We start from the raw sequence: 13,914 nt of genomic DNA on the forward strand, positions 1-13,914 counted from the left end.
CCCCTTCAGCATGAAGGTGTGCCCTCACCAGTATCTAGGGTGGGGGGATTTTTTCCCTGGTTCCCGGACCCGTGGACTCCTTTGGTGCAAGTTAGGTGGGTCCACAAAGTCATTTGGTCCAGCTACAAGTTCGAGTTGCGTTCTTACCCTCCGGTAAGGTTCTTCCTTCCAACGTGCGACTGTCCCCGGTCCGCCTACAGGCTCTTTTTGAGGTGGTGCACGACCTTTTACTTTAAAGGGTGATGGTCCCGATTCCGACTTTGGAATGTTTTCAGGGGTTCTGGACCTGTTTTGTGCGGGCGCCGTAGTTCAGAATTGAGTCAGTTCGCACGATAGAGTCCCTGATGTGGTGGCTTTGTTCTTCGGCTGGGCAAATCCTTTCTCCCCTTGTATTGTACAGTAGTCACCATGGATGCCAGCCTGTCCGGCTGGGGAGGAGTCCTCTGCAAAATTCCGGCTCAGGGGGTCTGTACACTGGAAGAGCCCAAACTACCGATAAATGTCTTGGTACTCCGAGCGATCAGACTGTGCCTGGAACATTGGACGGATCCTCATCAGGGATGTCCAGTGCACATTTAATCGGACAATGCCAAATCAACAGGGGGGGCACAAAAAGTATCCTGGTGGCTCTGGAGGTAGCCAGCATTCTAAGGTGGCCAGAACGGTTAGTTTCAACCCGCTCCACCGTACACATTCCCGGGGTGGAAAACTGTCAGGCGGCTTACCTCAGTCAGCAGGCGTTGGACCAAGGGGAGTGGTCCCTTCATCCAGAGGTGTTTCTTCGGTTGTGTCTCCAGTGGGGAAGCCCAAGGTGGATCTGTTGGCGTACCTGCTCAACAGAAAGGTGCAGAGGTCTGTGGCTCGGTCACAAAATCGTCTGGTGTGCTGGTGGCCCCATGGGGTCAGTATCGTCTGATTTACGCCTTCCCTCCTCTCAAGCTTCTGCCAAGACTTCTATGCAGGACCGAGTTAGAAGGGATTCCAGGCATCTTAGTGGCCCCGGACTGGCCTCGCTGGGCTTGGTACGCCGATCTGGTGCGGCTGGTCGCCGACATTCCTTGGAAGTTTCCTCTTCTCTCAGGGATGATCTGCTGTTCCAAGGCCCAATCTTTCATTCTGCTTTACAGGCAGATGCCACTGGCATGCTGGTGGCCCTGTGGAGATCAGTATTGTCTGCTTTATACCTTCCCTCCTCTCAAGCTTCTGCCAAGACTTCTAAGCAAAATCGAGGCAGAAAGGATTCCGGTCATCTTAGTGGCCCCAGACTGGCCTCGCCGGGCTGGATACACCGATCAGGTGTGACTGGTCGCCGACATTCCTTGGAGGTTTCCTCTCAGGGAGGATCTGCTGTCCCACGGACCAATCCTCTATCCTGCTTTACAGTCACTGGCTTTGATGGCTTGGCTGTGGAACACCAGGTGCTGCTGGATAGAGGTTTGTCTGAGTCAGTGATTCCAACGCTGTTAAAAGCTAGGAGGTCTACTTCTAGGAAGATCTACCATCATACACGAAAATCGTACATTGCGTGCTGTGAGTCTCTTGGGGTTCATCCTCTCTCTTTTTTCGGTGGCTCGGATCTTGACCTTCCTTCAACGGGGGGTTGAACAGAAACTGGCCTTGAGTACTATCAAGGGTCACATACTTCTTTGTGCGTAATTTTCTTCAGGGATTTAGGCACTTTACCCCTCCAGTGCGGTCTCTGTTGCTGCCCTGGGACCTCAAATGATGCTCTCGGTCCTCCAGAAGCCTCCTTTTGAGAATCTTCGGGAGATTCCCCTGCTTACGCTGTCCCAGAAGCCTTTTTGGTGGCTTTCACCTCTGCACACAGGGTGTTTGAATTGGTGGCGTTACCCTGTCGTTCACCTTACTTGGTGGTTCACAGTGATAAGGTGGTTCTTCGCCCCTGTCCTTCGTTCCTTCCTCAGCTTTTTTCTGATTTTCATTTGAATGAAGACATTGTGTTGCCTTCTCTGTGTCCCAGGCCAAAACATCCAAAGGAAATTGCTTTGCATGCCTTGGATGTGGCGATTAGGGTGTATCTGGCAGCTACGAAGTCTTATAGGAAATCAGACTCACTATTTGTGCTTACGAATGGGACTGTCCGATTCCTCTGTGACCATTTCCAGATGGATCAGACAGACGGTGATTCAGGCCTATTCCATCAAGGGTCAAGTTCCTCCTTTTCTTGTCAAGGCACACTCTACTCGGGCACCCAGTGCCTCCTGGGCCTTCCATCATCAGATGCAGGTTTGCAAGGCGGCCACTTGGTCGTTGGCGCACACTTTCACAAAGTTCTCTAAAGTGGATGTGTTGGCATCTGCGGATGCTTCCTTTTGCCGCAAGGTTTTGCAGGCTGCTGTTCTTTTCAGGTGAGCTCCAGTTGTTTTGGTTGAGCTCCAGTTTACCTGGTTGGCTATAGTTAGCCTTGGGAATTTATTTTTCGCTGTTCCCATCCCTCATGTTTAACACTGGTTTGGGACGTCCCAATGGTTAAGAAGATTAGGAGTTATGTCCGTCAATGAACGAAAGAAAAAATAGGGTTTTCGTCTTACCTTAAAATCCATTTCTCTGATGCTCATTGCCGGGCACAGCACCCACCCCTCTGCGGAGTTGTAATTCTTCTGACATGGCATGTAACAAAACTGAGTGGCTATAGCAGAGAGAGGGAGTATATCCCCTGGGACAGCCCATAGGTGTGGCCAGACCTTTTTTCTGCCTAGTGTCCTTCTCCTGTAGGGGGTAGTATAACCCAATGGTTAACAAGATCAGGAGCTGTGTCTGTCAATGAACATCAGAGAAATGGTTTTTCAGGTAAGTCAAAAATCCCATTTTTGTTTTGTGTCCCTTATGGAAAAATAGTAGTGCACATCCTGGTATTTTAAAGAGGAGCTTCAGTCAGATGTGCGAAAATTAAAAGTCAGTAGCTACAAAAACTGTTGCTGCTGACTTTCAATAAACACAAACTCACCTGCCCAAGAATCCAGACCTGTGCTCACCTAACCAATTTCTTCACCGGTCTTTGGTCCTTGGCGCCAGCATGTTAACTGTGGGCAGCCGGCTGTGACTCCTTGTGGCTTCACAGCTGGCTACCTACTCCACATGTGTGAGCCGCGCTGCACTTTGTGAATAGTTTGACAGACAGCCTTCTGAGACCTGCGACCTGTCCCAGTAGGTTGCGAGCAGGGAGGGTGGGAGAAAAATTTCTGCTCAGATCGCCTAGGCGATCCAAGTGGGAGTGGGTACCTGTCAAAACTAGGTACCCGCTCTCCCCCCCCCCCCCCCAAAAAAAAAAAAAAAAAACAATCGTGGGGGGGGAGTTGGGGGAGACTTTTTGATTAAAGGCCCTCTTTAAGTTTCCTAGTTACTCCTGTGCCTGTAGTCTCAAAGCTGTATATCTGCATTGTGAAACTATAGATCTGCTGTTTCTGACTGCTATACTCAGGAGATTTGGAGCAAAATTGTTGATGTCACTGCTCTTCTGTTCACTGTTCACCTTGCTGCAGTATCTGACATGGGGAAGCAAGGCTCTGCCTTTATCGGGTGGCTGCTTCCATACCGAGATACTGAGCAGAACATGCTTGTTAGGTTAGGTTAGGTTAGGTTAGTAATAGGGAAATGATTCGTAGCAGAGAGACCACAGGCATACTGATGACTAGTCCTTTACACTCTGCCTACCTTTTTTGGGCACAACTTCCAACTAGTTCACGTCTTCTTTACATATTAAATTTTTCAAAATAATAGCTACTTAATTTCTTGCCACTCCTTTTACTTGCAGGTGGACAGTGACACTATCTGGAATGAGCTCCATTCCTCAAATGCTGCTCGCTGGGCTGCCGGAAGCGTCATTGAACTGGCATTTAAAGTTGTAACACAAGAATTAAAGGTATGTTGTGTAAAAGTATTTTTATGGCAACTGTAACTGGAGCTTCTCTGTGACCTCCTGAAAACCATCTCTTCTTCTTCTGCCATGGAATGGAGATCAGACAGTGGACTCCAGTACTGGACATTTGTGTATTTATTCAATTTGGTAATATGGATAATATTTGTTTGTTCTAAACATAACCGCCTTTATCCACATATTGGCTGCACCTGTTTGGATGGCCACTGAAATAAAATTCCATGTCTGTTTTATGGGAGCAGACTATATTTCCTGAGCCTCAGAGCTGCATTCATAAATGTGATTCTGCTGTCAGCTCATCAGGTTCTATCTTTTTCTTGCAGAATGGATTTGCTTTGGTGAGGCCCCCAGGACATCATGCAGACCCGTCAACTGCTATGTATGAATATTTTATATTTCTTCTGCTGGTATCCTAACTGACTGTGTTTTTTGGAGCCATTTACAGCAGGGTGTCTTTCTCCATAACTAGTATATGAAGTTAGTTTAGCATAACACTATAAAATGCATTTAGATGTCAGAGATAGTGAACCCTTCATAGTCTATCTAGTAAATGATGCATGTGCTACTACACTTTTTTGGGTTAAAAATTCATTTTTAAATGTACCTGTGGGCTTTAAAACATAGTAAACTGCTACGTACACTGCTTAGTAGGGAGCGCTGATGTGCAATACTGGCACCTTAGCTCTTGTCTTTTTCTGTTCCCTGTGTTTCCTAAGACTTGCAATTGAACCATCACTGTTATGAGTAGCCTCACTACCCAACAGAATGAGGAGAGGGGGCATTGGGTCAATGTCAGCAAATAGGGTTGCTTTTGCAACCCAGGGCACCGCTGTTTTTGGGGTTTCAGAAGATGTAACTGGTTCTGTCAACATGTTGGAGTTGCCTACCCAGAGTGATTTTGTAAATTTTTGTTTTTTTAAGTCAAGGTTTGTTTTATGACATAAGTAGACTTAGTAATAATATTACCCTAGTAGGCTAATTTTCTTAATGCCAAAAACTTTTACAGTGTATCTAAGTAGACTACATTAAAGCCCACTAGAAAAAATATCCCATGTAGGAGGCTGTGCCTGCACTGCAAGGATAAATTGCTCATTTTGGTCTAGGGCAGTGGTCACCCAACTGCGGCTCTAGGGCCAGATGCAGCCCTTTGCTTGCCTTTATTTGGCCCTTGAGACATTATTTCTTCTACTGACAACAAAAATGGGACACTATTCCTCCTACTGACACCAACTATTTCTCCCCCTAATACCTAAGATCAGGCATTGTTTACTCCCAATGTCCATAGTCTGACCCCCCTAAAGTCTGAAGGACAATAAACTTGCCCTTTCTTTAGAAAGTCTGGAGACCCCTAGTTTAGGGGAATAAAAAAAGATTTGCTTACCTGAAAGTGCAAAATCCGGTGCAGCACTAGATAAAAACAGCTTCCAGTTTTTTTGTCAAAGCTTAAATGAACAAGCTGGAGTCCGAAGCTGATTGGCTATCATGCACAGCTGCACCAGATTTTGCACACTCCAGTTTTAGTAAATCAACCCGAATGTTTTTTTAATGAGATTTATTATCATTTAAGATATCTATTAGCATTTTGGTTTTGTCTTCATGTCAGACTTCTCTGTGATGTCTGCAGCTAGCTTTATTATGTGTCCTGACATTTGGTTTATTGCCTCTTAGGGGCTTCTGTTTCTTCAACTCCGTAGCCATCGCCGCCAAACAACTGCAACAGAGACTAGACGTCCGAAAGATTCTTATTGTGGACTGGGTAAGTTATATGTACATTGCCATTTTTTGTGCAGTTTTCTCCCTTAGCACTGTGTTTACTTTACATGGTCTCAGGCAGAGATTGGCATCCCTTCTATAAAGATGGGCTCCACCTGCATTTTCCTTGGTTCTGAATTAGATGGAGATGAGGAAGATGCCTGAGTGCAGCAGCCTTTTCATTTACCAGCTGTTTACATGCTCTACATGTACCTAGAGATCTGGGAAATTCCATAGAGGCCTAATAAAGGTGTACATAGGCTGCATTTTTCTGACTTTTCATTCAGAAAATGTAAATTGCCCTTATCAATCCAGTTGTTTAGCATACTTTTCTTGGATCAGTAAACTAATCAGTCATTTTGACTTCACTGGCTACATCCTTGTTTTGGGCCAGGGACTTATAAAGCACTGAACCAGTGACCAACAGAAAAAAAATAGCATTTTTAAAAGGAGATGAAAATTTGCAGGCTCTTTGTTTTCCTCTGCAAAGTTCCCCCCCCCCCTTGTTTTAGGGGCTTGGAGCCAGGAATGAAGAAAAGAAGCCCTTTATAAGTTCAGAGTTGCTCTAGTTGCAGCAGTATGGGTACTTGACTGTCTACTTGCCTCTATGTGACAGTGCTGGGCCATTCACCAAGTACCAGCACTGTCCCATAGAGGAGAATAGACAGTCCTCAGCCTTCTGTAGAGGAAGTCATTTTAGTTGTCATCCATCACAGGGCATTGCATGGAGTGGAATTCTGAAAAACTTGTATTGGTTGCAGCCCTGTTTTGTCCTATTTTCGCGTTTGATTGCTGTGTGCACTATAAAACTTGAATACAGCACAGTCACACTTACAAGCCCTCTCCAACCTTCTGCAACTCCCTCCTGGGTGTCTGGCCACTCAACACTCTGAAGAAGTTAAGAAATTAAATGTTGCAGCGGTTTGGAGTAGGAAGGTGGGGTGTTCTAGCCCCCCCCTTTTTTTTTTTTTAAGCGAGAATCAAGATTTTGTTATTAAAGCCAATAGTATGTTAATTTTTTGTTAGACATGCATCTTTTTTTTGCAACTGATAGGTCATCATTTTTGCTTTAGTTTCCCATTGTATTTTTGTGCCATTCTTTGCACCGAAACATGTGGCCTAGTAGTCCTGTAGAATGGGGAAAATGTTTTGTCTGACTTCCACAACATGCAATAAAGGAGGACAAGGCCCACCAAGAATGTTACATAAAGGGACATAATGGTTATAAAAAAACAATTTATTGAAAATAACCGATTGAAAAGTATTAAAACAAATTACATGTTCCTCCACCAAACCAAATTAAAATGGTGACAATGTTGTCAGTAATGGGGGATTAAGCAGACGCGCATGGATTACCACTCACCTCCAGCTATACAATCCAGTCACATCACTGGACCTAAATGGAGATTCACGTTAGGGACTATCTAAGTCTGAGACTATGTAGTAGTCCATCAATCCAATAGATTAACTGTAGCCAGTCAAAAATGAATCAATCCGTGGGAGGATATGATGACTGCATATGGATCTGACAGTGATTGAGTATTACTACAGCTGCAAGATTGCCCTTTCCAAATGTGTGTTAGTGGGCTGGTATACTCAATAGAAAAGCTCCAGGTTTTTTCTGATAGGGCAATACTCCTGTACAGAGTGTATACAAGCTAGCAGAAGTGACATATCTTTTAAGTCACGACTGCCTGGGTGTGAATACACCAGCAGTTGCATATAGTGGAGAGTAGCAGTGGACGGAAGCTCACCACCTCTTACCGTCCGCCAGCTCCTATGCTGCAAGTCAGCGTGTTGTATATTGCCATACCACTCCGGTTATGAATAGCCCACTCACTTGTTAGATGCCCGGCTACCGCCAGTTCAAAGGTGCATGCTCATAGCTGCAATCCCTATTGGACGTCACGTGTGTGATGACGACATGTTGACGCGTTTCCTTTGCCAATAGTGCTAACTTCTTAAGAGCTGGGAGAGGTTTGCTGGTTACAGCTTAAATGGCTTATAATTCATGTAGTAATGGATTTCCACCACTAGATGTCATATATTTGCATTCTCCCTCCAGTCATTCATCACATTGAAGATGATGCATTAAAAACAAGCAGATTTTATCCAGCAGCTGAGTGAATAATGAGAATATCGTACAGCCGGGTTGATTTAGATGAGATAGATTCACGAGGACTCGTTAGCCTCATCTATTTTTTTGGGGTTGATGCAAATTAGTACCCCTCCTTTCTTTCTTGACTTCCACAACATGGGTTTATAATTTTGTAATCCATTGGTGGTATCGCTACTGGTTTAGGCGTAGGAGGCCATAGTACTTGTGCTGTTCTGGTTTGCAGGTGACCTTGTCATTGTTCAGATGGTGGTGGTGGTGTTCATTAGAGCAGTAGCTGACAATGAATATCTGTCTTGTTTGTGATGAGCTATGACTTTGGGGCTGTGGTTTTGTTAAGGAATTAATCATTATGCCTTTGGAGGTATCACAGCTGATGTTTGAAGATGGCTTATGAAGATATGGTTACCTGTATGCAGATGTGAAGATCCTTTGTGCTCTTGTCTCTAAATAATAGCTCTTCCACTGACTTAAGCCCTGTACACATGGGACAAATGTCGGCTGACATTAGGCCAGTGTGTATGCCAGCTGGTCCAACAGAATCCGGCCATTGGCCAGCTTGCTGGAAAACTGGCTTAGAGCACTGATCAGAGTGTTCTGGTGGGGTTCCGTTCCCCTGTCAGAAAACAACAGCTCAGCAGTGGAGATTGCAGTACTAATGCTGGACCATTAGTACAGCGCCCCTGACCTGACAATTTTTTTTTGTTCAACCCAGGAAAAAACAAATAGGGTGTACCAGGCTTTAGACTATCAATCAAGATCTAGATCTAAATGTTCAAAGCTTAGTGATATTGGCAAATAAATTCAAATGAGCTTTTGTCTCTCCTTTGAATGTTTGCAGTACCTGTGCACAACCAAAAGAGAGATATATTGAGACGTGAAGATTTCTTTGTTTTACTACATGGGAGGAAAACCCAGACAGACGAGATAGGAAATCACTGTTCACTAAAAAAAAAATTACTTTATAAAATGTATTTGTGGGTAATTTACTTACAATTAATCCCATTAACAAGTGTAAGACAGTGATTACATCAGATAAATAAATAGCCTCAATTAATCCCAATTACAAGTGTATAGCAGTGGTTATATAAAAAAAAAATATATATATATATATATATATATATATATATATATATATATATGAAATAAAAGAAATATATTATATATATATATATATATATATATATATATATATAGGTCTTATTTTGCACATTTTTAATTGTTATTTATTTTTGAGAACCACTGCTATACACTTGTAATTGGGATTAATTGATGCTATTTATCTTATGTAATCACTGTCTTACACTTGTTAATGCCATTAATTGACACTATATACTTTTTTTATTCACCATTGGCACTGGATTAATTTGCTATTTTATCTGCTATTTGTGGTTTGTGAAAAACACAATGTATGCTGCCATTGGGGTGGAATCATTTTTAATAATTTTTATTTCACTTGGGGTTGCGCTGATTTTATTTACATTTTATTTGTAATTTACTTGCAAGATCTTTTAGCAAAGATGAGACCAATGTAATTTGTTTAAAGATAAACCTTTTATTCACTAACTATTGTGTCATCAATTTTATTACCAGGATGTTCACCATGGCAATGGAACACAACGAGTGTTTTATAGGGATACCAATGTATTATACATCTCCCTTCATCGACATGATGACGGCAACTTCTTTCCTGGCAGTGGAGCTGCTGACGAGGTAATAACTATCTTCATAAAGACAATGGGCTGGCAAAGCCATCTTTTCATCATTAACCACGATCAGCTGTAATAAACCACACTCGCAGGCCTATTTAAAATTCTGCTGTAGGCAAAAGGAAAATGCTTTCCAGGATATACTACCATTGATTATCTTTTCTGAATGAACAGACTGTGCTTAGGCCTGGTTCACACCTATGCATATTTTAGTGCATTTTGCAGAAACACACTACAGCCCAATTAACATGGTTTCATTTCCTATGGAAAACGTTCACATCTATACGTTTTTCAACCACTGCGTTTTTGGAAAGGGCCATGGACGAATTTAAAACGCAACATGGTGCATTTGTGGTTCAATAGACTTCAATGGAAAAGCTGTGGAAATGCATGTAGTGCATTTTTTGATTTTTTAATCTGCCTAACAAAAAAAAATCTCCCCTTAAAAAAAAAAGCATAAAAACGCAAAAATAAAAAACAAAATAAATGCAGGTTTTTTCCAATTTTAGGTATTTTTTCATTTGTTAAGCAAAAAAATAAAAAACCCAGTGGTGATTAAATACCACTGAACGAATGCTCTATCCAGGTAAAAAAAAAGATAAAAATGTTCTATGGGTACAGTGTTCCATGACCGCGCAAATATCATGCAACAATGCTATAAGCTGAAAATTGGCCTGGGCAGGAAGGGGGCGAAATTGCCCAGTATTGAAGCAGTTAAAGAGGCCTTGCTGCTGAAGCGAAGACTTGTCTTTGGACTTGTCAATTTAACCACTTGCCACAAAGTCGCGTACATGTACGTAATTTTGCTTCAAGTGGTTGTGCCTGGGTGATAGAGCTGACGGTTGGCTTTCTTATACTAGCAGCCGATGCAGGTAAGCACCTGCTCAGCTGTTATTACAAGTACAGGAGGGCAATTTTTCCCCTCCCACTGCCTTCTGCCACCCACCTGGGCTCTCCAGTCCCACCAGGAGATCCGAGCGACCAGCCACCATATCTGCCAGCTGGCTAGTGACCCGAACAAAGCCGGAATCAGCTTTGATCAGGTCTCGGATGTAGTAACCTGGAAGTGACCTTACAACATCACTTCCAGTTTACTGGAGTCTTAAATGTGCCAGTTTTAAAAATTTTAAAGTATTCAAAAACACTGATCTTGGCGCTTTGAATGCTTTCAAGTGTAGAGGAGACCCCAGATCTCTCCATAAAGAGTACTTGTCGCTGCCTATTACTGTCACAAGAAAGGTAAACATCTTGTGACAGCAATAAAAGTGGTCAAAAAATTAAAAAGGAAAGGGTAAAAATAAAAAGTCAAATAAAAAAGAAAAAAAAAAAATTTAAGGTGCCCCATCCCCCCATGCTCGAGTGCAAAAGCGAACGCATACCTATGTCGCACCCGCAAATGTAAACAGTGTTCAAACCACACATGTGAGGTATCGCTGCGAAAGTTAGAGCAAGAGCAATAATTCTCACGCAAGACCTCTCTGTAACACTAAACTGTGTAACCTGTAAAAAAATTTAAAGCATCGCCTATGGAGATTTTTAAGTACCGTAGTTTGTGTGCGCATGTTCGGTATCTTATTACTCAGCATAAAACATTTCACATTATACAAACAAATTGGGCTAACTTTACTGTTTTGTTTATTTTAATTCAATAAAGTGTATTATATCCCCCAAAAAAGTGCTTTGAAAGACCGCTGTGCATATACAGTGTGACATAAAATATTGTAATGACCACCATTTTATTCTCTATGGCCTCTGCTAAAAAAAAAATCATCATGTTTGGGGGTTCTAAGTACTTTTCTAGCAAAACATACTGATTTTTAACTTGGAAGCAACAAATGTCAGAAAAAAGGCAGGTCTTCAAGTGGTTAGCATTTCAATATTGCATAGTTACATAGTAGTTGAGGTTGAATAAAGACAATAGTCCATCCAGTTCAACCTGTGTGGGTGTGTGTGGCCGTAATCATTTCTCATACCCCTTAATGTTCTGATCCTTGAGATGTACGTCCAAGAGTCTTTTGAAAGTAGCCATACTTCCCGCAGAAACTACCTCTTGTGGTAGAGAATTTCACAATCTTGTAGCCCTAACAGTAAAGAAATCCCTGCGTTGCCTGAGGTTAAAACGCTTCTCTTCTAATTGCGTTGTATGACCTCACGTCCTCACGCAATCCTTGCGACTGAATCGTTTTTTTTCTATGCTGAGATCACCATTGAGGTATTTGTAAATTGCTATCATGTCCCCTCTCAGGCGTCTCTTCTCCAGGGAGAATAAATCAAGCGATTGTTGACGCTCTTCATAATTAAGGTCCTCCAATCCCCTAATTAGTATAGTTGCCCTTCTCTGGACTCTCTCCAGCTCCAACACATCCTTCCTGAGGACTGGCGACCAGAACTGGACAGAATACTCCAGATGTGGTCGGACCAGAGTTTTATAAAGTGGTGGGATTATAGTTCTAGAGCCTCTGTTAAAGATTGAGGTACTGGCACTGAGCTTTAGAATGGTGGAGGCATAGCTTTACTTTGGAAAGAGACTAGACTTGACTCCAGGTTGGGCAGATGCTGATGCCCTTTATATATTTTATCAATGATACTTGCAGAGGCACGAAAAGATGCCCGCACTCTTGACAGTACTGTTAGCCCAAAGAAACCTTGATGTACCTAAAAGGTAATTTTTTAAGTGAATTTGCACTTTGCCTTTCCTTTGCCTTCTGATATTCTGTTCAAATTCCTGGAACAAGGAAAGGAAGCCCTATGCAAGCCCAAATTTAAAGCTTTGTGACTGTGCTGTGCCAACTACCCAGCACTGGTACTGTCACACAGAACCAGTCACATGCTCTTCCATACTTGGTAGTTTTGGGCATTTAGTTTGATCCAGCTGAACCTTGGGCAATTATTATGTGCAGAATTCATTAACCAAGAGCAACTGAGGAGATTTTCTTATTATCTGCAAAATAATCCTTCTATCTTCTGCTTAGTGGGGTCTGCTTAATATCTTGTGCCCACACCTGTTGGATGATGATTTGTCACCAACGCAAACTGATGCCCATTAGGCTTATAGTTGCCATATTTCTTTCACTGTGTTAGATCTTTTGCAGCATCTTCATATAATTGCAGACAGATGGCTTAGGAACAGTTTAGGACTGACACAGCTGATTACGTGCAGCCTCTACTACAGAAGGGGTGCCCGGGATGAGGGCCTGAGAGGATTTTGCATTGTAAACAGTTTATCATCATCACTTTGATATTTTGAGGAACAAAGGGGTTTTTTTGCAAAAAAAAAAGGGGGAGGGAAGATGCAAAGCAGATGGGAAATAAGTGTTCCTGCCCAAAATAACTCCTTTGAAAACAACGTTATAAAAGTGATAGACAGAACACTTGCATTTTATCGTTTGAAGCCGGCAAGAGCAAGTTTCCTCTCCTGCACTGTTAACCTTTGCTGTTCACGTGGAGTCAAAGGCCTGAGCATTGCAGTCATAACCTTTTTATTTTAGATTGCAAGCTCTAATGAGCAGGGCCCTCTGATTCCTCCAGTATTGAATTGTATTGTAACTGTACTGTTTACCCTAAAGCTGTAAAGTTGTAAAGCGCTGCACAAACTGTTGGCGCTATATAAATCCTGTATGATAATAATAATCTAGAGAAAAGCCTGCTTGTTGCTGCACTATTTTGGGTGGCTGGCTTAAAATGTTGAATGGGATTTTTTGACATGAAAAAAACAAAAAAACAAAACACAAGTAATGAGTCACTCTGCTCAGTCTTACAATCAGACATCTGTCACATCTGTTTAAATATATGGTATAGGCTTCTAGCTCTATTTTTATATGTGGTTTCCCTTTGTGTTTACCTAATTAGCAATGGGTGTTAAGTAATAATTATCTTATAATTTAGCTGTTGCTTTTACTTGTGCCCCTATACAGCAAGAGTGGTCTGACATATTTATGGGCTTGCTGGTGGATATATGGTCAATTCTAAGTTTGTTTAAAGGATAAGTTCATCTTTAAAAAAAAAAAAAATGTATAATTCGTTTTTAGTAATAGTAAAAAATGTTCATTTATTAATATTTTGTTAGGTGCCTGCACCAGATCACAGGTGCAATATCAGGCCCCTACAGACTGTCTGTGTCTGCCATTACCTCGTATCACAGGCAGTTACTGAATGAAAGAAAGAATCAATGAACTACTAGAGCGCTCACCAGTTCATTGAGAACTACAAGGCATCAGCCGCAAAACATGTTGGTACTTGTAGTTCATTCATTCACAGAATAATGCAGCCGTATGGGCGGTGCCTCCCACAGCCTCATTCTTTTCAAATTGTGACAGCTGGTGCAGGGAGAAAATCCCGGAGCCTGCTATCACAATTATAAGGGGGATCGTGGAGAAGTTGTAGGAGCAGGAACATGTTCTTTGTTACTAAAGGTGAACTTATCCTTTAAGCACTTCTGT

The 13,914-nt window shown here is 42.3% G+C and overlaps 1 protein-coding gene across 8 annotated transcripts in view; it reads left to right on the top strand.

Annotated features, from left to right (window-relative positions):
* The window catches only part of HDAC7 (histone deacetylase 7), a 597,866-nt gene that overhangs the window by 571,349 nt on the left and 12,603 nt on the right, over positions 1-13,914 (top strand). For all 8 annotated transcript variants that reach the window (XM_082245365.1, XM_082245362.1, XM_082245366.1 and 5 more), the window contains 4 exons: positions 3,776-3,883; positions 4,222-4,277; positions 5,567-5,654; positions 9,360-9,479. In XM_082245365.1, the coding sequence (XP_082101491.1) occupies positions 3,776-3,883; positions 4,222-4,277; positions 5,567-5,654; positions 9,360-9,479 (372 nt within the window). The remainder of the gene's footprint in view (positions 1-3,775; positions 3,884-4,221; positions 4,278-5,566; positions 5,655-9,359; positions 9,480-13,914) is intronic.

This window comes from Pelophylax lessonae (genome assembly GCF_965119305.1).
Source record: "Pelophylax lessonae genome assembly, chromosome: 2".
NCBI classification, from domain to species: domain Eukaryota; kingdom Metazoa; phylum Chordata; class Amphibia; order Anura; family Ranidae; genus Pelophylax; species Pelophylax lessonae.